The 27,358-nt window shown below is 68.3% G+C and overlaps 1 protein-coding gene across 3 annotated transcripts; it reads left to right on the top strand.

Moving 5' to 3' along the window:
- Positions 1-46: 46 nt before the first annotated feature.
- Positions 47-25,931, top strand: LOC127040434 (inactive phospholipase C-like protein 2). 3 transcript variants are annotated; one of them, XM_050934566.1, is made up of 7 exons: positions 89-160; positions 14,023-16,509; positions 17,067-17,270; positions 17,801-17,876; positions 22,297-22,406; positions 25,533-25,708; positions 25,841-25,931. In XM_050934566.1, the coding sequence occupies exons 1-7, from the start codon at positions 155-157 to the stop codon at positions 25,848-25,850; spliced, it is 3,069 nt and encodes a 1,022-aa protein (XP_050790523.1). In that variant the 5' UTR covers positions 89-154; the 3' UTR covers positions 25,851-25,931. The 3 variants fall into 3 exon arrangements, with proteins under 3 accessions (XP_050790522.1, XP_050790523.1, XP_050790524.1); XM_050934565.1 differs by lacking the exon at positions 25,841-25,931 and having other exon boundaries at positions 47-160; positions 25,533-25,724; XM_050934567.1 differs by lacking the exons at positions 89-160; positions 25,841-25,931 and adding an exon at positions 6,623-6,651 and having other exon boundaries at positions 25,533-25,724.
- Positions 25,932-27,358: the final 1,427 nt, after the last annotated feature.

Here is a 27,358-nt window from a genome sequence, read left to right as displayed (position 1 = left end):
GCGCGGGGCTGCGGGGCGCTCGGGGCGGCGGAGCCCCGAGCCGGGGATGGCGGACGGGCCCCGGGGCGGGGGGAGCCCGAGCTCCGGCTCCGGCAGCAGCCGCGAGAACTCGGCGGAGCGGAGCCCGGTGCCCGCCGCGCCCCGCGCCAGCATCATGAAGGTGAGAGCGGGACCGCGGCCCCCCGCCCCCTCCTGCACCCCCCGATCCCCCTCCCGCTTCCCCTGCACCCCCCGCATCACCAGCCCCCCCTGCACCCCCCGCACCCCCTGCACCCCCCGATCCCCCTCCCGCTTCCCCTGCACCCCCCGCATCACCAGCCCCCCCGCACCCCCTGCACCCCCCGATCCCCCTCCCGCTTCCCCTGCACCCCCCGCATCACCAGTCCCCCCCGCACCCTCTGCACCCCCTGCACCCCCCGATCCCCCTCCCGCATCCCCCTCCCCCCGCATCACCAGCCCCCCCCGCATCCCCCTGCACCCCCCGATCCCCCTCCCGCTTCCCCTGCACCCCCCGCATCACCAGCCCCCCCCGCACCCCCTGCACCCCCCGATCCCCCTCCCGCATCCCCTGCACCCCCCGCATCACCAGCCCCCCCCGCATCCCCCTGCACCCCCCGATCCCCCTCCCGCATCCCCCTCCCCCCGCATCACCAGCCCCCCCCGCATCCCCCTGCACCCCCCGATCCCCCTCCCGCATCCCCCTCCCCCCGCATCACCAGCCCCCCCCCGCATCCCCCTGCACCCCCCCGATCCCCCTCCCGCATCCCCATCCCCCACAGCTAATCAGCCCCCCAGCCACCCCCCCCGCAATTCCCCCTCTGCACCCCCCTGCTTGCACCCTCCCGCATCCCCCTCCTCCCCGCATTTTCCCCCGCCCCCTCCCCCCGCCTCACAAAAGCCCCCCCCGGCGCTCACCCCCCCTCCGCAACCCCCCACACCCCTGCCACCCCCCGATCCCCCTCCCCGCATCCCCCTGCACCCCCCGATCCCCCTTCCCGCAATCCCCCCTCCCCCCGCATCACCAGCCCCCCCGCATCCCCCCTGCACCCCCCCGATCCCCCTCCCGCTTCCCCTGCACCCCCCGCATCACCAGCCCCCCCCCCGCAACCCCTGCACCCCCCGATTCCCCCCTCCCGCATCCCCTGCTCCCCCGCATCCCCAGCCCCCCCCGCATCACCCTGCACCCCCCGATCCCCCTCCCGCATCCCCAGCCCCCCCGCCTCCTCCTGCACCCCCCGATCCCCCTCCCGCATCCCCCTCCCCCCGCATCACCAGCACCCCCTGCACCCCCCGCACCCCCTGCACCCCCCGATCCCCCTCCCGCATCCCCCTGCACCCCCCGATCCCCCTCCCGCATCCCCTTCCCCCCGCATCACCAGCCCCCCCCGCATCCCCCTGCACCCCCCGATCCCCCTCCCGCTTCCCCTGCACCCCCCGCATCACCAGCCCCCCCGCACCCCCTGCACCCCCCGATCCCCCTCCCGCATCCCCTGCACCCCCCGCATCCCCAGCCCCCCCCGCATCCCCCTGCACCCCCCGATCCCCCTCCTGCATCCCCAGCCCCCCCCCGCCTCCTCCTGCACCCCCCGATCCCCCTCCCGCATCCCCCTCCCCCCGCATCACCAGCCCCCCCCGCATCCCCCTGCACCCCCCGATCCCCCTCCCGCTTCCCCTGCACCCCCCGCATCACCATCCCCCCCGCCTCCTCCTGCAGCCCCCGATCCCCCTCCCGCATCCCCCTCCCCCCCGCATCACCAGCCGTCCCCGCATCCTCCTTTCTCCCCGGCCCCCCGCCCCCCATTGCGGCCTCCCGCCTCCTCCTGCACCCCCCGATACCCCTCCCGGATCCCCCTCCCCCCCGCATTCCCAGCCCCCCCTGCACCCCCCGATCCCCCTCCCGCTTCCCCTGCACCCCCCGCATCACCAGTCCCCCCTGCATCCTCCTTCCCCCCGGGCCCCCCGCCCCCCATTGCGGCCCGCCCCCCTCCCCCTGCACCTCCGGCCCCCCCGCATCACCAGCCCCTTCTGCTCAGTCCCCCCGCCCGCCCTGCCACCCGGGACACTAGGGCCCCGCTTCCCCCAGTTCTCCTTGACCAGGACTTGCATCAGCTGCCCCCCCCCCATGCCCCACATCCCCTCCAGACCCGCATCCCCCCTCCCCCACCGGGTTGGGACCTACATCCCACCCCCCGGCTGGGACCTTGGGGCCTCCATCACCCACCTTCCCCTGGCCAGGACACTCCCCCACAACCCCTGGACCCAGACGGGATCCTCATCATGCCCCCCAGCATCTTCCCTGCTCACCGGACACCGCTGCCCACTATCCCCGCCCCCTGCCCGCCCCCCCGTCCTGCCCACCTGCGTCCTCCCTGCCTGGATGCGACCAGGGACCCCCCCACCCAGAGCCCCTGGCTGGGATTGCACCTGCCCCAGCTCCTGTTTCCCTCTGGTCCTTCACTGCTTCCCCCCCAACTTCCCCAAGGCTAACCCCCCCAGCCCCCACCCCTGAGCTCACTGACAGCCTCCAGATCCCCCTCCCCCACCCAGCGGGGGTGATCCTGCCCCAGCCTCCACCCCTTGGTAAAGGGCTGCACCATTGAGGCTGACTGGGGCGGAAAGCGATGGGGGGGAGCTGGCTGGTGGGCGCCCCCACGCGCCCCGGGGAGGCAGGTGGGGCGAGGGGGCGTGGGAGAGCGGTTGGGGGTAGGGGGCCTGGTTCAGAGGGGCTGTTCACTCGTTCCCATCCAGGAGGGGCTCCCCTGGCGGGGGACCGGTACCAGGTTCAGCGGACAGGGGCTAGGGGACAGGGGCTGGGGGGTCTTGCAGCCTGGTCTCTAGGTGATGCTTTGCACTGTGGGTCTTCATCCAGTTCCCAGGGGTCCCTGCTCTGGGTGTCCGTGTTTATCTTGTGCGCAGGGGTAGGGGGGCAGCTCCAGATCTCAGGGCACCTGGCAGATTGGGTTGTCTCGGCGCTTGCCGAGGCTGGCAGCGACCTGTCTGGTGAGGCGCACAAAGCCTGGCATGGGCCGACCCGTGGGGCTCAGGCTAGGGGCTGGCCCCTGACGCTCTGGGCTCGGAGTTCAGCCAGGTGCACACAGCACAATTGCTGGGTTGTACACTCCTTGGGCCAGGGCCTGTCTCAGTGACACCCCCCAGCTTGCCATGCACAGGCCGTCTGGCAGCCCCCAATCGCCTGGCGTCCTGAGGCCCCAGGGCTGTGCATGGGGAGGGGATGTTGCTTCTGCGTTGTGGGGACTTCACCACTTTTTCTTGGGGGGTTTGGGGGTCCCCGTGGAAGGAGGAACTTTCGCGTGGCTCCCTGCCTGACCTCTGGGCACTTGCTCGCAGGGGAAGTCTCTGGCTGGAAGGTCGAGGGAGGGTCTGATGCGCCGGAGCTGGGGGGTAGAGAGTCACACGTGTATTTCTAAATCTGTCCCTCAGTTGTGCCTGCGTCACCATTGCTGGGCCGTGCAATAGGTCGCCTTTGTCCAGAGCCCGCCTCCTCTCTTCTCACAGCCTATTTTAAGACGAAATTGCTGCTGCACTATTAATACCTGGCGTGTGGGCTGCTCCCCAGGCTGCTGGCCCCTGCCCACGCCTCCTTTGTCGAGCCGCGTTGTCTTGGCAAAGGGAGCGTTCGCGAGCTTCGTAATGTGCGTATAGGGCAATTACAGTGCGATTGTTCCCTGTTCTCCAGGCAGTTGAGCAGCCTCGTTGTGTTCCCGAGGCCCTTCCGGGACGGTTGTGAGTGCGCTGTGGGTGGGAAGGCAGGGCCCGTGAAATGGACCGGGAGTGGGTCCCCAAACGCCGCAGCTCAGGCTGCGCTGGCCGAGGTTCCCCAGCAGTGCCCGCAGCACGAACGCAGCCGGAACCGTTCGCAGCTCTGCCCTCGTTTTCCACCCTGCCAGCTGCTTGCCGAGCTGATTGTCCCGAGTCTGGGAGACGTAGCAGGGTTCTGCAGGGCCTGGAACGACCCCATGGTCCAGCTCATGGACTGTAAGGCCAGAAAGGACCCTGTGATCATCTTGTCTGACCTCCTGCCTGTCGCAGGCCACACAACCTTCCCCCCGCCCGCAATAGGCCCCTCACCTCTGGCTGAGTCACTGATGTCCTCAGATCAGAGATTCCACCACTGATGCCCGTGGAAACCTACCAGGGACCCGCACCCGTTAGCCTGCAGCCAAAGACTTTGGAGAGCAAAAATGCCCCCAGAGTATCTTACTGGTGGCCCAAGAGTCTCCGCTGGCGAGGCCCTTGGCCATAGGGGCAGTGGGGGGCATATCTATATGGGGTGGTGCCGTCTGCAGCCAGCGATCATCTCTGTGGCTGGGCGTACAGAGACTGCGTCTCGGAGCTAGCGGCAGTGCAGGAACTGGCTGGATCTACGGGAGGGTCTTACGGACAGGAGGCAGGAATTGTTGCCTGCACCCCGACAGTCACACTGAGGATTGTAACTGTCCCCTCTGGCCTTCACGTAGGCGTCTCTGAACCAAATCCCTTCTCTGAGTCCCACTGAATGACTGGGCACCCTGGTCCCCTTGCCTTGACGATCTCCTGCAGCTGTGAGTTCCACGGGTTAGTTCCATGCTGGGTTTGTCTCTGCCCTGATCCCAAGTGCGCTCTCCTCCAGATGGTGCGATGGGGCGAAGAGGAGTCCAGTCGCTATGTGACACGGCTCGTCGCCGCTTGCTCTTCGGGGGCTGGGGTCACGAGGCAGAAGCTCTGCTCAATGCAACTGCCCCAGACATCCGCCGCCCCTGTCTGGCTCGTGCTTTTCCTGCTAGTGCCCGTTCGGAGACGGTTGCTGTTCCCAGCTTCCCAGAATTCCTTGCCCTCCCCCAAGAGCCACTGCAGCTCAGGCCTTGGCATGAGGGACGGCTGCATCCCGCTCCCGGACTCCCGCCCCAACCCTGCCCTAGACCTGAGCGCCCCTCCCCGGGGGCTGTGGGGGCGGGTATCTCACAGGCTGGGCACATGCCAGCCCCTCGCTGCGGGCGGCAGCTGGTGCTTCTTGGCAGGCAACAAGCTCCTCTAGGAAGCCCTGGCTGAGCCCAGCCGCCTGGAGGGGGGCACTGCCTGCCTGGGCTTCCCGTGGTGTGGGAGGATGAGGGTTTCCTGGCTGGGGTCAAGGGGCAGCCACCTGCTTTCGAGTAGCGTGGTATTGTCCCCTGTCATGGACTCACACCCCCCTTCGAGGCCCCCACTGCCCTGGAGCTGAACTCAGCACAGGGCCTTGGCGGAGTCCAGTGGGGCAGGGCAGTGTGGGGCAGTGGGGAGGGCACTGGATGGCACCTGAACACCTGGTTTCTGTTCCCAGCTCTGCCTGTCTGCTTGCGTTGCCTCCTCTGTGAGCATATTAGCCGCGCTCCCCGGGGCGACTGGCTGCCGGGCTGCAGCGCGGAACCGACTCCGTTCTGTGCCAGCTGCTGAGGGTTGGCAGAAGGGCAGCGGGGTGAGGGTCTGGCCGTGGGGGGCCCTGCTGCGGTGGCTCTTCGTGCTAGAACGTTATCCCCAAGGGGGGATCTTGCGAATTTCCCTCAGGGACTCTCCCGCTCCATGGGGTGTCTGGGGGGCCAGGCGGGGGGCACATCTTGCCGTGAGCCAGGGGCCCAAGTGGTGGTGAAGGAGCCTCTCTGCTACGCATGTGTCTCCCCAGCAGCACGGCCTGCAGAACCAGCCCTGCCCCCAGCCTCCCATGGCTGAAACTCGGCTGCTTTCACTTCCCCTGTTCTCATGCTGACCAGCAGCCAAACCCAATGGGGTGTAAACAGGAGCAGGAGCCACCAGATCAGCTGCTTAAGGGAACGTCCCAAAAGGGCCCTGCATGCGGGAGGTCCCTGGCCTTGGAGCCGTGGCAGGTGCGGCAGGAGCACGGAGAGCGGGGAGCTGGTGTTTTGGAAGGGGTTTGGCACGGCCCCTAGTGCCCGAGGGCGACCCGGAGGGGACGTCCCGGGTTGTTCTAGCCCATGTGATTGGCTGAGCTCAGTCCCAGGGTGGGTAGTGTTGGCTTCTCCTGCGAAAGCGTCTGTCTTGTGGCTGGCCTGGCAGGTGTGACTGGGCGTGCCACTCGCCCTGTGCTGCTGTGGTGCATTCACTGCCCCCGACCGCGGGGGCACGTGGTGAGAGCCACGCTGGGCGCCTGTGCCTCAGGGGTGCATGGGGCCATGGGCCCTGTACTGCACCTGGCTGCTGGGGATTCTCTTTCCTCTGCAGTATGGACAGCTGCAGTGTCCAGGCCTGGCCCCTTTTCATCTCAGCAGGAGCCCCGGATTCCCCAAGCCACCTCCGAGAGCTTCCCTGGGCTGCACTGGGCTGCGCGTCGCTCAGGTTACTGGCTTCCTCTTCCTGCCCTCGAGCAAGCCTCATGTAACCGCCGGCAGGAGCCAGGCAGCGTGCGGTTACCTCCATCCTGTACCGGGAAGCGAGTCTCTGTACCGTCCGCAGAGCGCTTGGCGGTGCTGGGGCGGAGCCTGCCGCTGCGTGCGCCGAGGCAGGGGGTCTGGCATGGGGAGGCCGAGTCTGGCTATCCTGGGGCCGGGAGCAGGGCTGCCCTGGCAGCACGGACCAGCTGCCGCCTGAGCTCAGAGCAAAGCCAGCCTAGGACGTCTCCGCCGGCGGGGGTCACCCCCCCAGTGCAGCGTGGAGGCCAGAGTGCGTGATGCGGTGGGAACCCGCGGGCTGCCTCTCCCCGTGCGTCCAGCCGCCACTGCCCATCAGCACGCGGTGACCACGTTCCCTGAGCGTGAGGGGCAGGTGGGCCATCGACCAGCCCCGCACAGTGAAATCATCACCCCATCCCCAGCTTGTGCCCCAGCTAGGTTGGGGGGTCCTGCGGACTGTACTGGGTCTTGTGGGGGTGTCGGCCTGACAGGACCCCCGCGGCCGAGTCTCTGTCCAATTGTGTGGACTCGGGGCCTGTTTCTCTCTGGCAGGCGAGGCCAGGCCTGCGAGGTCACAGCTGGCATGGAAGCCCGGCAGCCGTTTGATCAAAGCAGCTCCCCGCCCGGCGCTTCCTTTCCGGGTAGATTTCCTGTTTTCTGTTCTGGGCCAGGGCAGGGCTGTGCTGGGTGTGGGGCGAGCAGGGCGGTGCCTCTGAGGCCGGGTGGAGGCTGGGCCGTGACCTCTGTGTGCATCCGACCCCGCTGGGAACACAGCCAGCACCCCTGGGCAGGGGGGCGCGGGAGGGGCAGAGAGCTCCCTGCCTTGGACGGGAGCTGCAGGCTCGGAGCTTCTCCCCTGTGCTGAGCTGCTTGGGGGGCGGTGACGGCCGAACCGGTCTGCTCCATGGGACCCATTCTCCCCTCCCTCATGCACGGGGCTCCCTTGGGTGCTCTGCGCAGGAGCAACGGGTACAGGACGGCTGGGAGGGGGTTGGAGCATGGGGCCTGCTCAGGGAGAGGGGGAAGCACCCTCTGATTGCCAGCCAGAACCCCCAAACTGGAGTCAGGATGAGAGTGGGGAACCCCCCAAACGCTGCCTGGCTCTTCCCTCAGCTGCGGAGGGAGCCAGTTCCCCCCCGCCCCGGCTGGGCTCGCCACTCCCCCCATGGGAGCAGGGGGGTCTCCCTGCTTTTTGTCTCAGGTTCCCGTGGCTGCGCCTGGCTCTGGTGGGTGGCACCCAGGCACAGTAACCGAATGATGCCACGTTCTGTACCTCTCCGACCTGACTCACCCCTCTGAGATCACCCCCTGCCCCGTGACTCATTCACACACCCTGCGAAGGGCTGCTGGAGTGGGGGCAGCCGGACGGTCCCCGGGACGTCTCTGCCTCTCGGTCACCTTTGGAACCTGCTCCTGGCCTGGGTTTCTGCCCACGGCTGGGTGCAAGGTGCCAGCAAGCCAGGTGGGTGTTGGGCGCAGTGTGATTGGTGCCAGCTCCCATCCCCTGGGCACGGGGAATCCCTGGACAGGACGTGCCAGGAAGCCCTGAACCAATGTCCCGCTGGGAGCCCTCCTGGCACCCTGTGGGCAAGACCCATTCCGGCCAGTCTGCCACCGCCCCGCATGGCCTATTGCCCAGCCTAGTCCAGGCTCCTGTGGTGGGGGCGGAAGGGGGTGGGGCTGCAGCGCGCAGCCCAACAGGGCCCCGATCCTGGCAGGGGCCGCTAGGTGCCACCAGAATGGTGTCTGCCCTAGCTCCACGCCTGCTGCCCCCACTAGGTCCTCGCAGTCCAGCTGAGGTCCTTTGCCGCTGGCTCTGGGTGCTCTGCCCGCTCTCTGATGCCTTTAAATCCCGTGGCCTCTGCCCTTCAGGCCCTGCGGCCTCCCAGACTGGAGCCTCGGCAGGTGGCAGGAGGCGCTGTGGGGCCCTGGGGCCCAGCCCCATAAGTAAAGTAGTTTTGGCTGAACCAACAGCAGGTGTTTGTCTGGGGGCAGACGCGATGGCCGGGGGGCCGGTTAGTTCTGGCCTGGTGGGAGCCGGGAGACAGAGGCTGCTCACGCTGGCTCTGTGGCCGAGTCCGGTGCAGCTTGGCAGTGACCCCTCCTGTGGCTGGTTGAGGGCCCCGCGGTGGGTTCAGCTTGTTTCCCAGCAGGGCCGGCGCCCACATCAGACAGCGGCACCGACCGGCTCCCTGCCCACCTGCAGCCCCACAGGACCCAGCTCTGGCTCCTGGCATGACCGGCCGATCTCCCTGGCGGAGGCTGCTGGCGCCGGGCTGGCTCTCCAGAGCAATCTGGCAGCAAGGGAGGACCGGACGCGAGGGGATGCAAGTGGATTCTGAAGCTACTAACGGCAGGGGTGCCCACCGGCTGTTTTCATGTCCCGCCTTACCCTGGTCGGTATGTCGCTGGGCTCTGGTTTGGCGTGTCCCTGGGGTCTGTGCAGCCCCCTCATGGGCCCCTGCAGGCTGTGCCGCCAGCCGGGGAAGCCTGGCCCGCTGCTCTGCCATCAATAAAGGGACGATGCACCCTAATTAAATCAGCATGGCAGCTGTGCAGCCAGCGGTTTGGCCACGTCTGTGCCGTGTCACCCCCCCCCCGGGCTGTGAGTGTCAGCACAGGGAGGGACCCGTCTCCTGCCAGAGCTGGGGACATGGAGAGTGGGGGGTTTGTGTCCTGGAGTGTTTGTACCTTTAACAGAAAATGTCTGCCTGAGCCCCACTCCCGACCCGCAGCCCCTGCTAGCCCAGCCCTGGGCTCCCTCTGCCTGGTGGATTCGGCTGGAGCCCCGACCCTTCCCCCTCCCTCCGGAACTCAGCCCCCCAACCTGGAGATTTCGTTCTTCCCAGGGAGTTTCTATCCCTGTGAGAGCCACGTGTGAGGCTTCCAGCCCTGAGCGCCAGGGCCAATACACAGTATAGGGACTGCCTGTGTGGCCCGGCTGGTTCGGGAAGGGAGGGGCTGATGGCCTGACCTGGGCCAGGGACGGGGCAGCATGTCTGGGAGGTGCCAGCCACAGGGACGGGGCAGCCCGCTACTTTGCCTGAGGTTTTGGTCACTGCCACTCTGGGTTGCCCCAGGCCTGGCTCCGGAGAGCAGCCCTCTGGGGCAGGGACGAGCAGGGCCCTCTGAGGGCAGCCGTGTGTGTCCCTGGGGGTCACAGGGCAGCCCCGTAAGGGCAGCGACTCCCTGGGGTCGCTCTGCTCCGACACAGCCCTGCCTGGGGCGGGGGCCAGGTCTGTCCCTCCAGGGCCCGGTGCTGGGCTCTGCTGCCAGGCCAGGCTGAGATGCACCTTCAGCAGGGCCTTGGGGTGGAAGGTGGCGTGGCCTGGGCCACAGCCCCCCTCCCCCAGGGCTGGCTTTGCGGGATACCGTGACAAATGGCCCCCGTGGGGGGGCAGGGGCCTCTCTGGGTAGCAAGCTGGGCAGGCAGGGGGTGTCTGTGCCGTTTTCTTTTCCCTTTGCGGGTGCCTGTCGGGCATGGGGTACCTGGGGGTCTGGCATGGCATGGGGGGGGGGCAGTCCCGTCGCTGGGCAGGACTGAATTGTAGCACCAGGGTTGTTAGCGCTGATGGGCTAAGGGGGCTGCGGGCACGTCCATTCCGGGGGGGAGACGAGGGCAGGGGCCTGGACACGCCGGGAGCGACTCATGGGGCAGCCCAGAATTGCCTGCGTCAGAGCTGGGGTCTGGGGCTGAGCTGCTCTGACCCCAGGTCTGGTGGGGCAGCTACGATGGGCTGGGCTGGGCCGCCCCGAGTGGCCAGGCCGCTGGGGGAGGGTGAGCAGCTGGCAGGATCCTGGCTCCCGGCCTTGAGAGGAAGGAAGGAAGGAAGGAAAACGGAGCTAAAAGGATCTGGCTCTGCCGAGCAGGAACCTCTCCCCACTGGGCCATGTGTGTGGGGCTGGTAGAGCCGGGGGCTCCCCTGGGGGCGGCATGGGGGGGCTGCTGCTCAGTGCCCAGCCCAGGGAGCCCTGACCCTGGTGACTGCTGGCTGAATGAGCCACGTGCTGCTGGCTCCGGGTCTCTCAGCCAGGAGGGATGTGGCGGGGTGTGTGCGCGTGTGTGTGTGGGTGCGTGTGGGTGTGTGGGTGAGCGTGAGAGGGGTGTGTGTGGGTGTGTGCACGAGAGAGTGAGTGTGTTGGTGTGGGTGTGTGTGTGGGGGGGGGGGTCCCTTGCTCGATGGTGACAGCGATGCCTGGGTACCTGGCAGGGGCGGGGGGGAAGGTCAGTGGGGCTGCGCCAGCTGCTCGATTGGAAAATCCTCTGGATTAAAAGGGCAGCAAGTCCTGCTGCGGGGGGGGGGGGATGCTCAGCAGTGGACCCACGTGGGGGAGACATTGGCTCGGTGCATTTCTGCTTGACAGAGCGAGGATGGGGCAGGGGGATTGGTGAGGCCCAGGGCTGGGACAGGAGGGGGCTGCGGATCAGGAGTGAGGGGCACCGATGATTCCTGTCAGCTCCTTTGTTTCTTTGCATTGTCCCGTTGCTGCTCATTGGCGAAGGCCAGGCAGGGTCCGGCCCCTGAGCTGGGACCTGCCCTAGCAGTGGGACCCCCACCACAGCGCCTGGCTGTGGAATTCCAGCCGAGGCTGCTGTGTCCTTGGGCTCCCCCCTGTTCACTGTTGTTGGGCAGCAGGCCCCGAGCCTGGGCCCTGATGGGCCTCACAAAATGCCCCCCCCCAAAATGCCCCCCCTTGTGGGCTGAGGGGTCTGGTTTGCTGAGACCTGGCTACTCCCCCGAACCCCCAGAGGCTTCCCTTTGAGAAACCCCAGGCAGGATCTGCTTATCCCAGCCCCATCCTCAGGCCTCCTCCAGCTGCTCTCTGCCCCCAGGAGGCACCTGCTCAGTGGGGCTGGGCAGGGTCAGACTGAGGGAGCCCCCCGCTAGGGGGGGGCTGGGTAGGGACAGGCTGGAGGAGCCCCCTACTTGGTGGGGGCAGGGCAGGGGCAGGCTGGGGGAGCCCATCACTCGATGGGGGCAGGGGCAGGCTGGCGGAGTCCCCCGTTCAGTGGGGGCAGGGCAGGGGCAGGCTGGGAGAGCCCCCTGCTTGGGGGGGCGGGGTTGGCATGAGGCTGCCTGCGGATGCCAGGGGCTCCCCAGCTGGTCCAGGAGCGTTCCAGGGCCAGGGGGCTATTTTGTCTCTCCAAGGCCTGAGCCGGGGAATCACCTTGAGACAGAGCCCTGTGGGGGAGGGGAGCTGGAGCCGGGATCTGCCCCCGCCCCACCCCCCCAGCTGCTCAGTGTGGGAGCCTGATCATCTATGGGATGGTCGGTTTCTTCACCTCCAGTTCCTGCTTGCTGGAATCTGGATCCTGGTGCCCATTTGGGTATTCATTCTGGGCTGCGGGTCAGGAATGCGGGGCACCGGCAGAGCTGTCGGGGGGAGCCCTGGCCTGGGACAGCAGGGGCTGCAGGTCGGAAGTGAGGAGCACCAGCAGAGCTGGAGGGGGGGAACCCTGCGTAGGGATAGCAGGGGCTGCGGGTCGGGAGTGAGGGGCACTGGCAGAGCTGGGGGGCGGGGGAGCCCTGCGTAGGGATAGCAGGGGCTGCGGGTTGGGAGTGAGGGGCACCGGCAGAGCGGGAGGGGGGGAACCCTGCGTAGGGATAGCAGGGGCTGCGGGTCGGGAGTGAGGGGCACTGGCAGAGCTGGGGGGCGGGGGAGCCCTGCGTAGGGATAGCAGGGGCTGCGGGTTGGGAGTGAGGGGCACCGGCAGAGCTGGAGGGGGGGAACCCTGCGTAGGGATAGCAGGGGCTGCGGGTCAGGAGTGAGGGGCACTGGCAGAGCTGGGGGGCGGGGGAGCCCTGCGTAGGGATAGCAGGGGCTGCGGGTTGGGAGTGAGGGGCACCGGCAGAGCTGGTGGGGTGGAACCCTGCGTAGGGATAGCAGGGGCTGCAGGTCAGGAGTGAGGGGCACCGGCAGAGCTGGCGGGGGGGAGCCCTGGGCTGGGCTAGCAGGGGCTGCAGCTCAGAGGAGAAGCAAATCTCAGGGCATGGGGTCTGTGTGTGGTGTCATGGGGAGCACATGGCGCCCATGGGGAATCGGGAAGGGCCCTTGGGAAGGTGCCTCCTGCCCCCAGATCCCGACAGGAAGAGCTCAGCAGCCGGCTGGGGGCGAGGGTCCCTGTGTGGCGGCCGAAGGCCACGGGAGGATGTGCGCTAGATTTAGCTCGAAAGGGCTTATCAGGCCCCTGCACCTTGCCGGGGCGGAAGGAGGGACAGAGGCTTGGAGGCGCCCACTGTCGAGCCCCCGTCTGGCGGCTGGCTGTCGGGGTCACTGCCGGGGCCCTGCAGGGAGGGGCCTGTCTGGCCACGTCGCAGGAGATGGACCCGCTGCTCCAAACAGAGTTTTCCCTCCGGAGCAAAACTGACTGGCTTAACGCAGGAAAGAAGGCTGTGCCGTCTCCGTGTGCTGGGCAGGCTCCCTGAGGGGTGTCAAGGTGCCTGAGTTTGCACCCCAGCCATTTAGCTGCTGGGAGCGCAGAGTTTGTGCTGCCCCGCGGTAGAGGGAGACGAAGGGATGTGCCCAGGGTCACCCAGCAGGGCTGTGCCGGAGCTGGGGTTTCCTCTCAGCGCCCTGGCTCGAGCCCGAATGTCTGTGCTCTGCTTCGAAGGAGCCTCCCCGCTGCCGGGCTCTGCCCTGGGCAGTCGGTGCCGGGGCTGGGCTGGCAGAGGGTCCTGGCTGCGTTACTTCTCCATGTCAGCAGGGGCAGGAGCCCCACGCCTGGGTCTTGTGAGCAGACGGCGCTCGCCCCACTCCCTGTGCGGGCGTCGCCCCTTGCCCCTCCGGTCTCCTCTGTGCAGCCCGGCCTGTGGCCCGGCCTGTCGGTCTCTGTGCCGGACCTGACTGCTGCGTTCTCCCCCCGCAGGACGGGTCTCGCCCCACTCCCTGTGTGGGCGTTGCCCCTTGCCCCTCCGCTCTCCTCTGTGCAGCCCGGCCCATGGCCCGGCCTGTCGGTCTCTGCACCGTGCCTGACCGCTGTGTTCTCCCCCCGCAGGACGGGTCTCACCCCACTCCCTGTGTGGGCATTGCCCCTTGCCCCTCCGGTCTCCTCTGTGCAGCCTGGCCCATGGCCCGGCCTGTCGGTCTCTGCACCGTGCCTGACCGCTGCGTTCTCCCCCCACAGGACGGGTCTCGCCCCACTCCCTGTGTGGGCACTGCCCCTTGCCCCTCCGCTCTCCTCTGTGCAGCCCGGCCCGTGGCCTGGCCTGTCAGTCTCTGCACCGTGCCTGACCGCTGTGTTCTCCCCCCGCAGGACGGGTCTCGCCCCACTCCCTGTGTGGGCATTGCCCCTTGCCCCTCTGCTCTCCTCTGTGCAGCCCGGCCCGTGGCCCGGCCTGTCGGTCTCTGTGCCGGGCCTGACCGCTGCGTTCTCCCCCCACAGGACGGGTCTCACCCCACTACCTGTGTGGGCATTGCCCCTTGCCCCTCCGCTCTCCTCTGTGCAGCCCGGCCCGTGGCCCGGCCTGTCGGTCTCTGCACCGTGCCTGACCGCTGTGTTCTCCCCCCGCAGGACGGGTCTCGCCCCACTCCCTGTGCGGGCGTCGCCCCTTGCCCCTCCGGTCTCCTCTGTGCAGCCCGGCCCGTGGCCTGGCCTGTCGGTCTCTGCGCCGGGCCTGACCGCTGTGTTCTCCCCCCGCAGGACGGGTCTTGCCAGAGGCCGGTTCAGAAGAAGACCGTGTCCTTCAGCACCATGCCCCACGACCGGAAGATCAACAGCGCGGCGGCCTGCATCTCCTTCATGCTGCAGGGCTGCGAGATGAAGAAAGTTCGCTCCAACTCCCGCATGTACAGCCGCTTCTTCATGCTGGCCCCTGACATGCGCTGCCTGCGGTGGGAGCCCTCCAAGAAGGACTCGGAGAAGGCCAAGATTGAGATCGAGCTGGTCAAGGAGGTGCGGGTGGGAAAGAAAACGCCCGTGCTGCGCAGCAATGGCCTCTCCGACCAGTTCCCGGATGAGTGCGCCTTCTCCATCATCCATGGCGGCAACTACGAATCCCTGGACCTGGTGGCCAGCTCGGCCGATGTGGTGAACGCCTGGGTGATGGGCCTGAGGTACCTGGTGTCCTACGGGAAGCACACCCCACAGGCGCCCGAGGCCGGCCATCCCAGCCTCCGGACCTCCTGGATCTCCTCGGTCTTCGAGGTGGCGGACCTGGAGAAAGTGGGCCGGATCCCCATGGCCCGGGCCGTGCAGCTCGTCAAGGCGCTGAACCCGGGCATGAAGGGCTCCACCATCGAGCTGAAGTTCAAGGAGCTGCAGAAGGCCGGCGAGCGGCCAGGGAGCGACGTGGCCTGCAACCTGTTTGTGGAGGCCTATGTCGACCTCTGCACCAGGCCCGAGATCTTTTTCCTCCTGGTCCAGTTCTCCAGCGACAAGGAGTCGCTGGGACTGAAGGACCTACTGACGTTCTTGGAGGTGGAGCAGGGCATGGAGGGGGTGACCGAGGAGACGTGCCTGGAGATCGTTAGCAAATACGAGCCCTCCAGCGAGGGCCGGGAGAAGGGCTACCTGGCCATCGACGGCTTCACCCGCTACCTACTCTCCCCCGACTGCTCCATCTTCGACCCGCAGCACCGCCGGGTGTGCCAGGACATGACACAGCCCCTGTCCCACTACTACATCAGCTCGGCCCACAGCGCCTGCCTGCGGGAGGACAGCTCCTGGGCCAGCGCGGGACTCGGCGGCTACGTCACGGCCCTGCGCATGGGCTGCCGCAGCCTGGAGCTGGTGGTGTGGGACGGCCCGGACGGCGAGCCCCTGGTCTCCGGGGGCCGCTCGGCCGCCTCCCGCGTGGCCTGTCGCAGCGTGGTGGGCGTGATCGACCGGTACGCCTTTGAGGCCTCCGAATACCCCCTCATCCTGTGCCTGGCCGTGCGCTGCTCGCCCGCCCAGCAGCGCCTGATGGCGCAGTGCCTGAGGAAAACCCTGGGTGCCAAGCTGTACCTGGACCCCCCCGCCCCCGAGGAGGCCTATCTGCCCTCCCCGGAGACACTCAAGGGCAGGGTCCTCATCGAGGGCAGGAAGCTGCCGCCCAGCTGCCACGAGAGCGAGGGGGAGGTGACGGACGAGGAGGAGGGCCCGGAGCCGTGGCAGCGCCCGGGCACGGCCGACGGGCAGCCACCCGCGGGGGGCGGGCGGCGCAGGCTGCGGCTGAGCAGGGAGCTGTCGGAGCTCGTCAGCCTGTGCCAGGCGGTGCCCTTCCAGGACTTTGAGGCCTCGCGGCGCGGGCAGCGCTACTGGGAGGTCTGCTCCTTCAGTGAGGTGGAGGCCGGGCGCTTCGCCAGCGAGTGCCCCGCCGAGCTGGTGAGCTACAACAAGCGGTTCCTGTCCCGGGTCTACCCCAGCCCCCTGCGCATCGACGCCAGCAACATGCACCCGCAGGACTTCTGGAAGTGCGGCTGCCAGATGGTGGCCATGAACTTCCAGACACCAGGGCTCATGATGGACCTGAACGCAGGCTGGTTCTGCCAGAACGGGGCCTGCGGGTACGTGCTGCGCCCCGCCATCATGCGGGAGGAGGTCTCCTACTTCAGTGCCAACGCCAAGGACTCGCTGCCCGGCGTGCCAGCCCAGCTGCTGCACCTCCGGGTGATCAGCGGGCAGAACCTGCCCAAACCCCGAGGCTCGGGCGCCAAGGGTGACGTGGTGGAGCCCTACGTCTGCGCCGAGATTCACGGCATCCCGGCCGACTGCGCTGAGCGGCGCACCAAGACGGCACTGCAGAGCGGGGATAACCCGGTCTTCGAGGAGAGCCTGGAGTTCCAGGTGAACCTGCCCGAGCTGGCCCTGCTGCGCCTGGTCGTGCTGGACGACGACTACATCGGGGACGAGTTCATCGCCCAGTACACCATCCCCTTCGAGTGCCTGCAGAGCGGCTACCGCCACGTACCCCTGCGGTCCCTGGCCGGAGACCTGCTGCCCCACGCCACCCTCTTCTTGCATGTGGCCATTGCCAACCGGCCCGGCGGGGGCAAGGGGCCGCGGCGGGGGCGTGCCGGGCGCAGGGGCCGGCGGCTGCGGGAATATGCCTCCGCCAAGACCACCGGCATCAAGGCCATCGACGAGGTGTTCCGCACGGCCAGCCAGCCGCTGCGCGAGGCCACTGACCTGCGGGAGAACATGCAGGTACCATGCCGGGCTGGGGGCAGGACGCCTGGGTTCTCCCCTGCTCGGGGAGGGGAGTGGGGTCTAGTGGGTTGGAGTGTCTGGGGGAGGGGCTGGGGGCAGGATGCCTGGGTTCTCTCCCACTTGGGGAGGGGAGTGGGGTCTAGTGCGCTGGAGTGTCTGGGGGAGGGCCTGGGGGCAGGACGCGTGGGTTCTCCCCCGCTCGGGGAGGGGAGTGGGGTCTAGTGGGTTGGAGTGTCTGGGGGAGGGGCTGGGGGCAGAACGCCTGGGTTCTCTCCTGCTCGGGGAGAGGAGTGGGGTCTAGTGAGTTGGAGGGGCTGGGGGCAGGACACCTGGGTTCTCTCCCCCTCAGGGAGGGGAGTGGGGTCTAGTAGGTTGGAGGGGCTGGGGGAGGGGCTGGGATCAGGACTCCTGGGTTCCATTTGGGAGGCCCCCAGTATGAGGCCTGTGTTTGTGTCAGCGCCCCAGGCCAGGCTGCACAGGGCTCCTCGCTGGGGGCTGTGGCCCTGCCCCCCCGCGCAGTGGGGTATCCAGCTCACTTGTTTCTCCGTCTCCAGAACGCCCTGGTCTCCTTCAAGGAGCTGTGCGGCCTGACGCCGGCGGCCACCATGAAGCAGTGCATCCTGACGGTGGCTGCGTGGCTGCTGCGCAGCGAGAGCACCCCCAGCGTGACGCTGAACCTGGACGAGCAGTACCCCCCCATGGAGGCCCAGGGGCCCGTCCCGGAGCTGCTCCGCAAAGTGCTCACTGCCTACGAGACCGTAAGCACCCGCCCCCCCTCACCGGGCAGCCAGCCCCACCCCGGCTGAGCCGGCTCCCTCCTCGGGCGCTCGTCACCTGGCCTGGTCCCGGCAGCAGGCAGCGGCACGCTCGGGGTCGGGTGGGCCGGGAAGTGCCAGCCCCACCCTGGGACGGAAGAGCGAGGTCCCAGCATGGCCTGGTCCTGCCACCTGCCGCGCGGGCAGCCGGCCAGAGGCGAGTCGCTTCCGCAGCCGAGACCCTGCGGTCCCCTCAGGGGCCATTAGCCAGCGCAGCCCCTGGTGCCTCGCGGGGTCAGATGGGATCCCAGCAGGCGGCCGGAGCCGCTTCCTTTGTGTTCCCAGGAGCTGGCACCTGGCCCGGGCATTGCAGAGAGCGGGGAGGCCTGGCCTGGGGAGCGTCTCCTCCCTTCCCCCTGCTCTCCAAACCTGGAGCTGGGGGGAACCTGTGTGGGCCCGTGCGGGAAGGGGTCACCGGGGTGCTGGGCCGGTGCTCATCCTGCTCCCTCCCTCCCCCGTCTCTGCTCCCATAGACGATCCAGACCAGCCGGACCCTGATCGAATTGGCCGACGCGGTGCACAGCAAGCTGATGCAAGCCCAGCAGGCAGGTATGTGCCGCTGAGGCAGGTGCCGCTGGGCCCGGCTGCAGAGCGTGGTGGGTTGGGGCCCCGACTGCTCCCCCCAGGGTGCTGGGGGGCTAAGGGCACCTGGAGCCACAGGGGCGGCCTTTGTGTTGGCACCAGTGGCACCTCCTGGCAGGACGAGGCGCAGCGCTAATGGGGCCTCTGGGCACCCTCGGCTGGTGGTTACCTGGGGCTGGATGGAGCCGGACCCCTGGAGGGGAGAGACCCTGGGCCAGGCCGATGGAGCTGGTGGCCGGCTGGGGCAGTGACCTCTCCATGCCCAGCCCCATGGGAGTCTGCTGGGCTGCTCCAGCCCCTCCCGGCCGGTCTCCCGTTTCCCAGGCAGCTGAGTGGCTGCAGCTGTGGGCAGGGAATGGGGCTGTGGGCGTGTTGGGAGCAGGTGTATTTGGCTCGACACAGGACATGGCTCTGTCCCCCTCCTGGCTGTTCCCAGCTGAGACACCTGATCTGTGGTGCTAGTGCCTGGGCCCCAGGCTGCTCGAACCCTGTGGGGGGCTGGGGCACGAGGTGGAGACGCTTCCGAGCGGGCACCAGCGCGCGGCACTGAGAGGTGGGCAGCGGGGCCGCAGAGGGGCCGGTGCTGGGGGAGCAGAGCCATACAGGGGAGGCTGACAAGGAAGCAGAGAGGAATCGTTAACTGCCAAACCCAGGAATATAATTAGCATCAGAAATAACAGACTAGGGCTGACGGCGTAAGTGGCGACGAGTGTTGTGGCATAAAAGACACGTGGCTGAACCCACACAGGCAGGTGTTGCTGTCAGGCTGTGCCAGTGCACCTCCCTCCGGCCCCCCATGCCTGCTCGCCTGGCCTGGGCTCCCCCCTGCTCTGCCAGTGCCCCTCACTCCCAGCCCACAGCCCCTGCTAGCCCAGCCCTGGGCTCCCCCAGCTCTGCCAGGGCCCCTCGCTCCCGACCCGCAGCCCCTGCTAGCCAGCCCTGGGCTCCCCCCTGTTCTGCCAGGGCCCCTCACTCCCGACCCACAGCCCCTGCTACCCAGCCCTGGGCTCCCCCTGCTCTGCCAGGGCCCCTCACTCCCGACCCGCAGCCCCTGCTAGCCCAGCCCTGGGCTCCCCCCTGCTCTGCCAGGGCCCCTCACTCCCGACCCGCAGCCCCTGCTACCCAGCCCTGGGCTCCCCCCTGCTCTGCCAGTGCCCCTCACTCCCGGCCCGCAGCCCCTGCTACCCAGCCCTGGGCTCCCCCTGCTCTGCCAGGGCCCCTCACTCCCGACCCGCAGCCCCTGCTACCCAGCCCTGGGCTCCCCCCTGCTCTGCCAGGGCCCCTCACTCCCAACCCGCAGCCCCTGCTACCCAGCCCTGGGCTCCCCCTGCTCTGCCAGGGCCCCTCACTCCCGACCCGCAGCCCCTGCTACCCAGCCCTGGGCTCCCCCCTGCTCTGCCAGTGCCCCTCACTCCCGGCCCACAGCCCCTGCTAGCCCAGCCCTGGGCTCCCCCCTGCTCTGCCAGGGCCCCTCACTCCCGACCCGCAGCCCCTGCTACCCAGCCCTGGGCTCCCCCCTGCTCTGCCAGTGCCCCTCACTCCCGGCCCACAGCCCCTGCTAGCCCAGCCCTGGGCTCCCCCCTGCTCTGCCAGGGCCCCTCACTCCCGACCCGCAGCCCCTGCTACCCAGCTCTGGGCTCCCTGCTGCTCTGCTGGCGCCCCTCACTCCCAACTTGCCGCCCCCTTCTACCCAGTCCTGCCCCCCCCCTCACCCCCTGGCTCAGTGCCCCACAACCTGCCCTGCCTCCAGCGTGGACCCTGACGCACACTGCGGGGGCCGGGCCCTGCCCAGATCCCCCCGGTGTTAATAACCCAAGGGTGGGGGGATGATTGACGGAGGTGGGCGAGCTGCAGCGCGTGGCCTGGAGCCGGCATCGCGTCGGGGAGGGGAGTAATGCACTCGGGGCAGGGTGCCCGCTTAACCCCTCGCAGGCCAGCCCCAATGGGAGCAGGCGGGTCCAGCTCAGCACCGTGCCCACGGCGGGTGGGGAAGGGGTTGCTGCAGGGGATGGGGGCTGCAGTATTGGTGGGGGGGTCATGGTATCAGTGGGGGGTCACTGTGGGGGATGGGGGCTGTGGTGTGGGGTCCTGGGAGGTGGTATCGGTGGGGGGTGTCTGGGAGGATGGGGGCCATGGTGTGGGGTCTCGGGGGGGTGGTATTGATGGGGGGAGGGGGGCTGTGGTGTGGGGTCCTGGGGGGTGGTATTGATGGGGGCTGTGGTGTAGGATCTTGGGGGGTGGTATCGGTGGGGGCTGTTGGGGGGATGGGGGCCATGGTGTGGGGTCTGGGGGATGTGGTATCAGTGGAGGGGTCACTGTGGGGGATGGGGGCTGTGGTGTGGGGTCCTGGGGGAGTGGTATTGGTGGGAGGTGTCTGGGAGGATGGGGGCCATGATGTGCGGTCTCAGGGGGGTGGTATTGATGGGGGGATGGGAGCTGTGGTGTAGGGTCTCGGGAGGTGGTATCGGTGGGGGCTGTCGGGGGGATGGGGGCTGTGGTGTGGGGTCCTGGGGGGGTGGTATCGGTGGGAGGTGTCTGGGAGGATGGGGGCCATGATGTGCGGTCTCAGGGGGGTGGTATTGATGGGGGGATGGGGGCTGTGGTGTGGGGTCCTGGGAGAGTGGTATTGGTGGGGGGTGTCTGGGAGGATGGGGGCCATGATGTGTGGTCTCAGGGGGGTCGTATTGATGGGGGGATGGGGGCTGTGGTGCAGGGTCTCGGGAGTGGTATCGGTGGGGGCTGTCGGGGGATGGGGGCCATGGTGTGGGGTCTGGGGAATGTGGTATCGATAAGGGCTGTCTGGGAGGATGGGGGCCATAGTGTGGGGTCGAGGGGTGTGTGGTATCAATGGGGGGTGTCGGGGGGAGCTGCCTGTGCTGGGTAGCCCCTGTAGCGCTCTTGGCTGCAGACGCTGAGCGGCTTGGCAGGTGGCCAGGGAGAGGTACCCTGTGCCCCACGGCCCCCCATGCCCCACGGCCCCTGAGCAGTCTCCCTCCGCTGCCTGGAGGGGGGGGGCACTACATGGCCATGCATGGTGCTGGCTGCCCCTCCAATCCCAGGGCCCGTTGCGCCAGGCAATTGCTGGGGCTCCCAGCCCTGCCACCCTCCCTCCCCCCGGAGGCTGGCGCAGTCGTTTCCCATCAGCGTCAGCAGAGATAACGAGCCGGAGCCTTGCGCTAATGAAGGGGGAGCCATGGGGGGGGGACAGGCAGGGCCCTGCATGAGCTCCCACAGGGAGCGGGGGGTCTTTGGGGGTCACCGAGCTCCCCCTTCATTAGCGCATTGGTGCCCTCAGGCTGTGGGATCCCCTCCCCCTCAGGCAGCTTCACGGCTGTGCCAGTACCCGGGGGGGGGCGGTTCTGCAGGCGACTCCCAGGCTCCTCGCTCAGCACAGGGCTGGGGGCGGGGGGCGGGGGGCGGCGGGCGGCCTTGACTGCTCCCTCCCCCACCGGTGCTCGAGGCCGTTCCCCTCTCCCCGGCACGGAAGGCGCCAGGAAGCAGCCGGAAGCTGCTGGCTCGGGCCCGGGAGGCCAGCGAGTCCGCGAGAAAGGCTCCTGTTGGGGGCGCTGCACCTTGTCCCCCCCCCACGCAGGGCCCCCCCGGCAGCACGGCCAGGGCAGACCCCACTGGGCCAGTGGCACCATCTGCCCAGCCAAGGGCTCAGATCAGGCACGGTGCCACCCCTGGGGCGACTCCTCGCTACACGGCTCAGCCCTGGAGCTTGCCCACCCGCCTGCTCCCTGGGGCACAGGCCCCCCAGCCACCATCCCATGGTGCTGCCATTGCAGTTCCAGGCACTCAGAGCCCAGGTCTCCCACGTACACCCCACTCTGCCTGCAGGGTGCTGCCCACCCCATGCCCACAAGAACCTGCCGCTGCTCCCCGCAGGGGTGGTGACAGCTGCCACCTGGGCCCTGCCCTGCCGCCGGCTGGGATCACACCTGTCCCAGCCTTTGGACCCACTGAGCCAGGCGTCGGACATCCTTGGGCTCTGGGGTTGCTCCGACTAGCACCGTGGCTGCCCCGGTGCCCTAGGGGTGCGTTACTGGGGCCCCCCTTTGTGACAGGGAATTCCCTTGTTTCCAGCTCCTTAGAGCTGCGTGAGTGAGGTGCAGTGCTGGATCTCTCCTGACCCCAGCCCCCTGCCAGCAGAGCTCGCTGGTCTGGCATGGGCTGTCTGCCCCTCTACCCTGCCCACCCACGGGCTGTGCACGGGGCGCTGTTCTGGGGCAACGACCCCACAGGGGGGCTCCTTGTGCCGCCGGGGCGCCAGCGAGCAGCGCAGGGCGCTCACCATATGGAGCCAGCCCTGGGCACCCTGCCGCTGGCTTTGCTGTGTTCCCCCACCCAGCTCGGCGTGACGGCTCCCCTCTGCTCCGCTCCCCAGGGATGGATTTCCACAAGGAGCTGCACTGCCTGGAGGCCAAGGAGGGGCTGAAGGGCAGAAAGCTGCAGAAGACCCTGGAGAGCTTTGCCTGGAACATCACGGTGCTGAAGGTAACGCCAGGGCCTGGCTGCTGGGGTTGGGCGACTCCCTCTAGATTTTCTCCCGCAGTGGTTTCCCCTTGACTCAGTTTCCCTCGTGTTAAAGGAGCCCTGGAGCCTGAGGACCAGTGGGACCGAGAGCTGGGATCACTGGTCCCAGCTCTGCCACCGGACTCCCTGGGACCCATCTCCTCCTGGGTCTGTTTCCCCACCTGTACCTGGGACGGGCGAGGGCTGAGGCTGGCCTGATGGGGTGACGCTCTGGGGGCGGTGGGACGCCAGACTGCACCACGCGACGCTGTTTCCTCTGCTGCTCGGAGTGCTGGGCCGTAACACCCAGGAAAGCGATGCCCATGCTGAGCATTCACGTCGCCTCTGCACGTAGCAAACCGGCCAGATTCATGTGCCCACAAGGAGGGCGTTATCCCTGCTCTCCTAGGGGGAAACTGAGGCATGGGGCAGGAAATTCCTTAAAGCCACACAGAGTCAGTGGCGGATCCAGGAATGGAACCCAGGACTGCCACTCCCCTCTTGTGGTGCCAGCGCTGGCAGCTGCCCCTGTGCATCCTGCTGGGATGGTCCCAGTTGCCTGCAGTGCCCCCCGCGTCCCTGTTGATCTTGGGACCCGGGACAGATTGTCAGCCTGCCCCTGGCTCCCAGCCTAGCCTGGCCCTGGGCCCTGCTTGGTGCTGGTTCACGTGGCAGAGCTGAGACTGCCGGGGAGCCAGGCTGCAGACAAAGGGGCATTGTTGGTGGCCAGGGCCTGTCGGCTCCGTTCCCCCAGCCCACCCCAGCGCCTGGGTCACCTGGCCCCCACGAGGCTCAACGGCTTCAGCTCCCTGAGAGCCATTCCCAGCCGCTCCAGCGCCCGCAGAGCTGTCTCCTGGTTAGTAGGCACAGCTGGGCCCGGTGGTGGCCGAGGACATCAGGCGGATCCCAACCCCTGTGTGGGGAGTGGGTGCAGAAATCCCCCGGAGCAGGCTCCAGCCACGGCCAGCGTAGTGGGACCCTGCGGCCATCACCAGCCCCCTCGGCCAGCTTTCTTCGCCCTTTGCTAGGACAGAGCCTGCTTCAGTGAGCCCTGCAGGGCTTGCATGCCGGCTGCCATGGAAGAGCTAAATCGACAAGGGCCGCGAGTGTGCACAGGTGTGTGCGTGTGGAGGGCTGTAGGGCTGTGGGCGTGCACAGGTGTGTGGTGTGTGTGGTGGGCTGTAGGACCGCAGGCGTGCACAGGTGTGTGGTGTGTGTGGTGGGCTGTAGGGCCGCAGGCGTGCACAGGTGTGTGTGTGTGTGTGTAGGGCTGTGGGCGTGCACAGGTGTGTGGTGTGTGCGGTGGGCTGTAGGGCCGTGGGCGTCCACAGGTGTGGTGTGTGTAGCGGGCTGTAGGGCACACACAGGTGACAGCTCTGTGCCCCCTGGACTGGGCTCTGCGCTGCCTGGGTCTGGACTGGGGCCCCATTGTTCTGGGTGTAGGGTGGGCCCTGGGGAGACGCAGGCCCTGCTCCTGTGGGACCCCTCAGAGCTGGGACCGTGGTGCGGTGATCCCGTGCTGCCATCTAGGGGCTGTGTGGGGCAGAGGCCATCTTGGGGAGTGAGCGTCCCTCGGAGCTGGGCGATGGCTAAGGGGGCCTTGTGGTGCTGAGCCGGGGAGAGTATGGGGCAGTGCCACGGGGGCTGCGGCTGGAACTGGGGGAGCTGCCGCGCCCCTGGCTTGATGGGGTTTCCATCATGTACAGGGTTTAGTTTGGTTCTATGGCTCTCGCCCACCCCCGGTACAAATTGTGGGACGCTGGATGGGCAGGTCTGCGGCGAGTGTGGTGCCCGTGGCTGCCCGCAGAGGGAAGAACAGCCTGCTGCTGCCGCCAGCGAAGGGAGCTGCTCCTTGAGCTCAGGGGTGTGTGAGGGAGTTCCCAGCACCGTGCCGATGGCCGGGCTCTGCGTTCGGGCTGGTTCTCGGTGCTCTGCCTGGACAGGGGCCCTGTGGAGTCAGCACCACACCGCGACACCCCACCCGCTGGGCGTGGAAACGCTGCCTCCTGCTGGACGCTGCCTGCCCAGGGAACCAGCTGGGGCTTGGACGGGGAGGCACAGAGCTGCAGTACCCAGAGTGGACTCCTGGTGGCACCAGAGCTGTAGCCCAAAGGGGCTAGTGAGCGGCCAAAGGGGCCGGGTGGGGCTGGGGCCCTGTATGTGCCGGGCTGGGCAGGTGACCCCCAGCCCCAGGCTCTGCTGGCGCCTCATAGCAGAGCCCCCCGTGGCCCACAGGTCATGTACGCGAGGGGGGAGGGACACGGCGTCGTGTGATCCTTTCAGGCCCATGTCCTGCCAGGCGTTGGGTGTCTCAGCTCCGCTCAGGGTCCATAGAGACCGAGCGTGCTGGACTCGCAGCAGGGAGGCTCCCTGGCCCACTCTCCGCAGGGAGGCCCATTCAGATCTCAGCTTTTATCGCCAGCTCTCAGCTCTTGGTGCCACTTGTCCCACCGGGGGGCTGGGCTGAGATCCCCCTGCCCCCCGTTCACCCCACAGAGGCCACGGGTGGGTGGGATTCCAGTCTGTGCTGACCTGAATGCCTGGGGGTGGGGGGAGCTGACTGTGACGCGAGTGTGAAAGGGGGATTCGCCGCCGCATGACTGACCCGTGATCCGAGGAGTCAGGGGCTCAGCTGGAGGCGAGGGGTCTCTTGCAGGAGTGAGGGGACGAGGGTCGGTGCAGGAGGTCAGACGAGAGGATCACGCTGCTCCCTTCTGGCCCCCAGGCAGGGCTGGGACGGGGGGAGGCTGCTCGTCTCATGGGGTGAGGTTTGTGCTTTAGGGGGCCACTCCTGAGCAGTGACTCTGCCTGGGGAAGGGAGACAGCTCGGCTGGATTAGGGTCTCTGCGTGTCACAACCTGGGCCCCTCTCCCCACAGCCCAGGGGCCAGTTCCCGCTGGTGGGGGGAGCCCCTGCCCCTCGTTTTCCAGCCACTGCAGGAGAAGGGTGCCTCTGGGTCCAGGCTGCTCCCCCAGAGCACAGAGACCTCGAAGGCGGCAGCCCCCACGCCTCTGCTGGCTCCAGCTCTGAGGGTGGGGGTGGCCATTGGGTGCTGATGGGGTCCCCCTGCCCCACACACCCCTGACCTTTGGCCTTTCCCCGCTGCAGGGCCAGGCAGATCTCCTGAAGCAGGCCAAGGCGGAAGCTCTGGACAACCTGTGGCAGATCCACAACGCGGGGCAGTCGTGTGGCATCGGAAGGAACGGCTCTGCCTCCCCCGACCTCGGCCGGGCCCGGACCCCGCTGGAGCCCATCTCTGAGACAGAAGGAGGCAGCGACACCGGGTCCTGCTGACCGCAGGGCAGGGCATGGGGGCCAGGACTGAGCCTGCAGCTCCTCCATCACCCGGGGCCCCCAGCGCCCCTGCCATGCACCCAGGATTGTACGGGCCCCGGCCCTGCCCCAGGCTCCAGAAGGTCCTGCTGACCGCGGGGCAGGGCATGGGGGCCAGGACTGAGCCTGCAGCTCCTCCATCACCTGGGGCCCCCAGCGCCCCTGCCACGCACCCAGGATTTTACGGGCCCCGGCCCCGCCCCAGGCTCCAGAACTCCCGGGCCTTTGGCCATGCGTGTGGAAGACAGGAGCCCGGCGGGGGGTGGGGGGCTGCACGGGCCGTCCCGGGGCAATCTAGACGGGTGATTCGGGTGGGGGCGGGGTTATCATTGCCTGGCCCTGGGCTGCGCCCTCGGGCTGGGCTGGGGGGGTCGTTTCAGGCAGGGATTGGGCTTGGGAATTTGTGTAGTGGGACCTGCAGGAACCTACTGTGGGACGAGGCGCTGGGAGCGAGAGAGGGGCCAGGTTGGCTCCAGCCTGTCTCTCAGCGTCACACTGGTGCTCTGAGCCCCCAGAGCCTCCCCCCAGCCCGGGTCCTGCTCGGACTGCGCTCGCTGAAGGAGTGTCTCTGTCCTGCTGCATGTGGCTGGGCCGGGGTGTGTGTGTGTGTTGTGTATTCGGGGGGGCTGGTGTACTCTGAGAGGTTAGGTTGACATAGCTGCAGTGCTCAGCTGTGAAAAATCCCCCACCCCCCAGGGCTGCAGCTGTCCCCCTCCCCCCCGCAGTGCAGGTGCAGTGGGGTGGTATCATCGTGTGGGGAGTTGGTGTCGTCCCGCGATGGTACCCCTGGCGGAGGGCATCGGCTGCATCTGCCCTGCGAGGTTAGGCCAGCGCGTTACAGAGCGTCGCAGGGCCCCCTGAACGTTCCTGGATGGGGCTCCGGGGCCAGGAAGCCAGCAACTGTGCCCTGGCTCGTGGGCTGCCTCCCCGGCCCCACCTGGGGGTCAGGGCCCAGGGCCGAGCTGGTGAGTGCAGCCTGGAGCAGGGGCCTGGCCGTGGGGCTGGGCAGGGGGTCAGGCGTAGTCACAAGGGTCCTGCTGGCAGGGTGGAGTCACAGGGCAATAGGGGGCTGCCCGGCCCAGCGAGAGCCCCAGAAACCAGCACTGGGCTGGGTGGGGTTTCTGCACAGGCAGCAGGAGCTGGGAGCAGCCCCCCTGCCCACCACTGTGTGGTCAGAGCAGAGTGGAAGCTGCTGCGTTATAAAGAGCAAACCCCAAGCTGGTGCAGCGGCTGCTGTTTGTCTGTGGGGCTCTGAGTGGGGCAGGGTGGGGGCTGGCTGCACGCCCGAGATGGGCAGCTGGGTCTGGGGGAGCTCAGCTCCATGGGGTCACGGGGCAAACCTGGCCCTTCGGCTCCCGGAGCCAGGCTGGGCCCGGCATGGGGCAGCCTTGGGGCACAGGCTGTACCTGCCCCCTCCCCGTGGGGGGAGGACACACGCTGCTCACCTGGTGACCGTGTGATGTCCCTGAATGGGCCCAGGAAGGAGGCCGCGGTCAGGACATCAGGCCCAGGGAAGGAGCAGCTGGAAGTACAGCCATTCGCGGCTGGGACTCGGCCCCGCCTGGTCTCCCGGCCCCGCTCTCCGGCCCGCTCAGAGTAGC

Source organism: Gopherus flavomarginatus, chromosome 25 (genome assembly GCF_025201925.1).
Source record: "Gopherus flavomarginatus isolate rGopFla2 chromosome 25, rGopFla2.mat.asm, whole genome shotgun sequence".
Classification (NCBI taxonomy): domain Eukaryota; kingdom Metazoa; phylum Chordata; order Testudines; family Testudinidae; genus Gopherus; species Gopherus flavomarginatus.
The sequence above is the reverse complement of the archived record's forward strand: the minus strand, read 5'-3'. Positions and strand labels throughout refer to the sequence as shown.

Coding starts and splice junctions, on each gene's coding strand:
- LOC127040434 (XM_050934565.1), top strand. CDS start 47: ATGGCGGACGGGCCCCGGGGCGGGGGGAGCCCGAGCTCCGGCTCCGGC. Junction 17,271..17,800: donor TGCTCACTGCCTACGAGACC/GTAAGCACCCGC, acceptor CTGCTCCCATAG/ACGATCCAGACCAGCCGGAC. Junction 22,407..25,532: donor GGAACATCACGGTGCTGAAG/GTAACGCCAGGG, acceptor TCCCCGCTGCAG/GGCCAGGCAGATCTCCTGAA.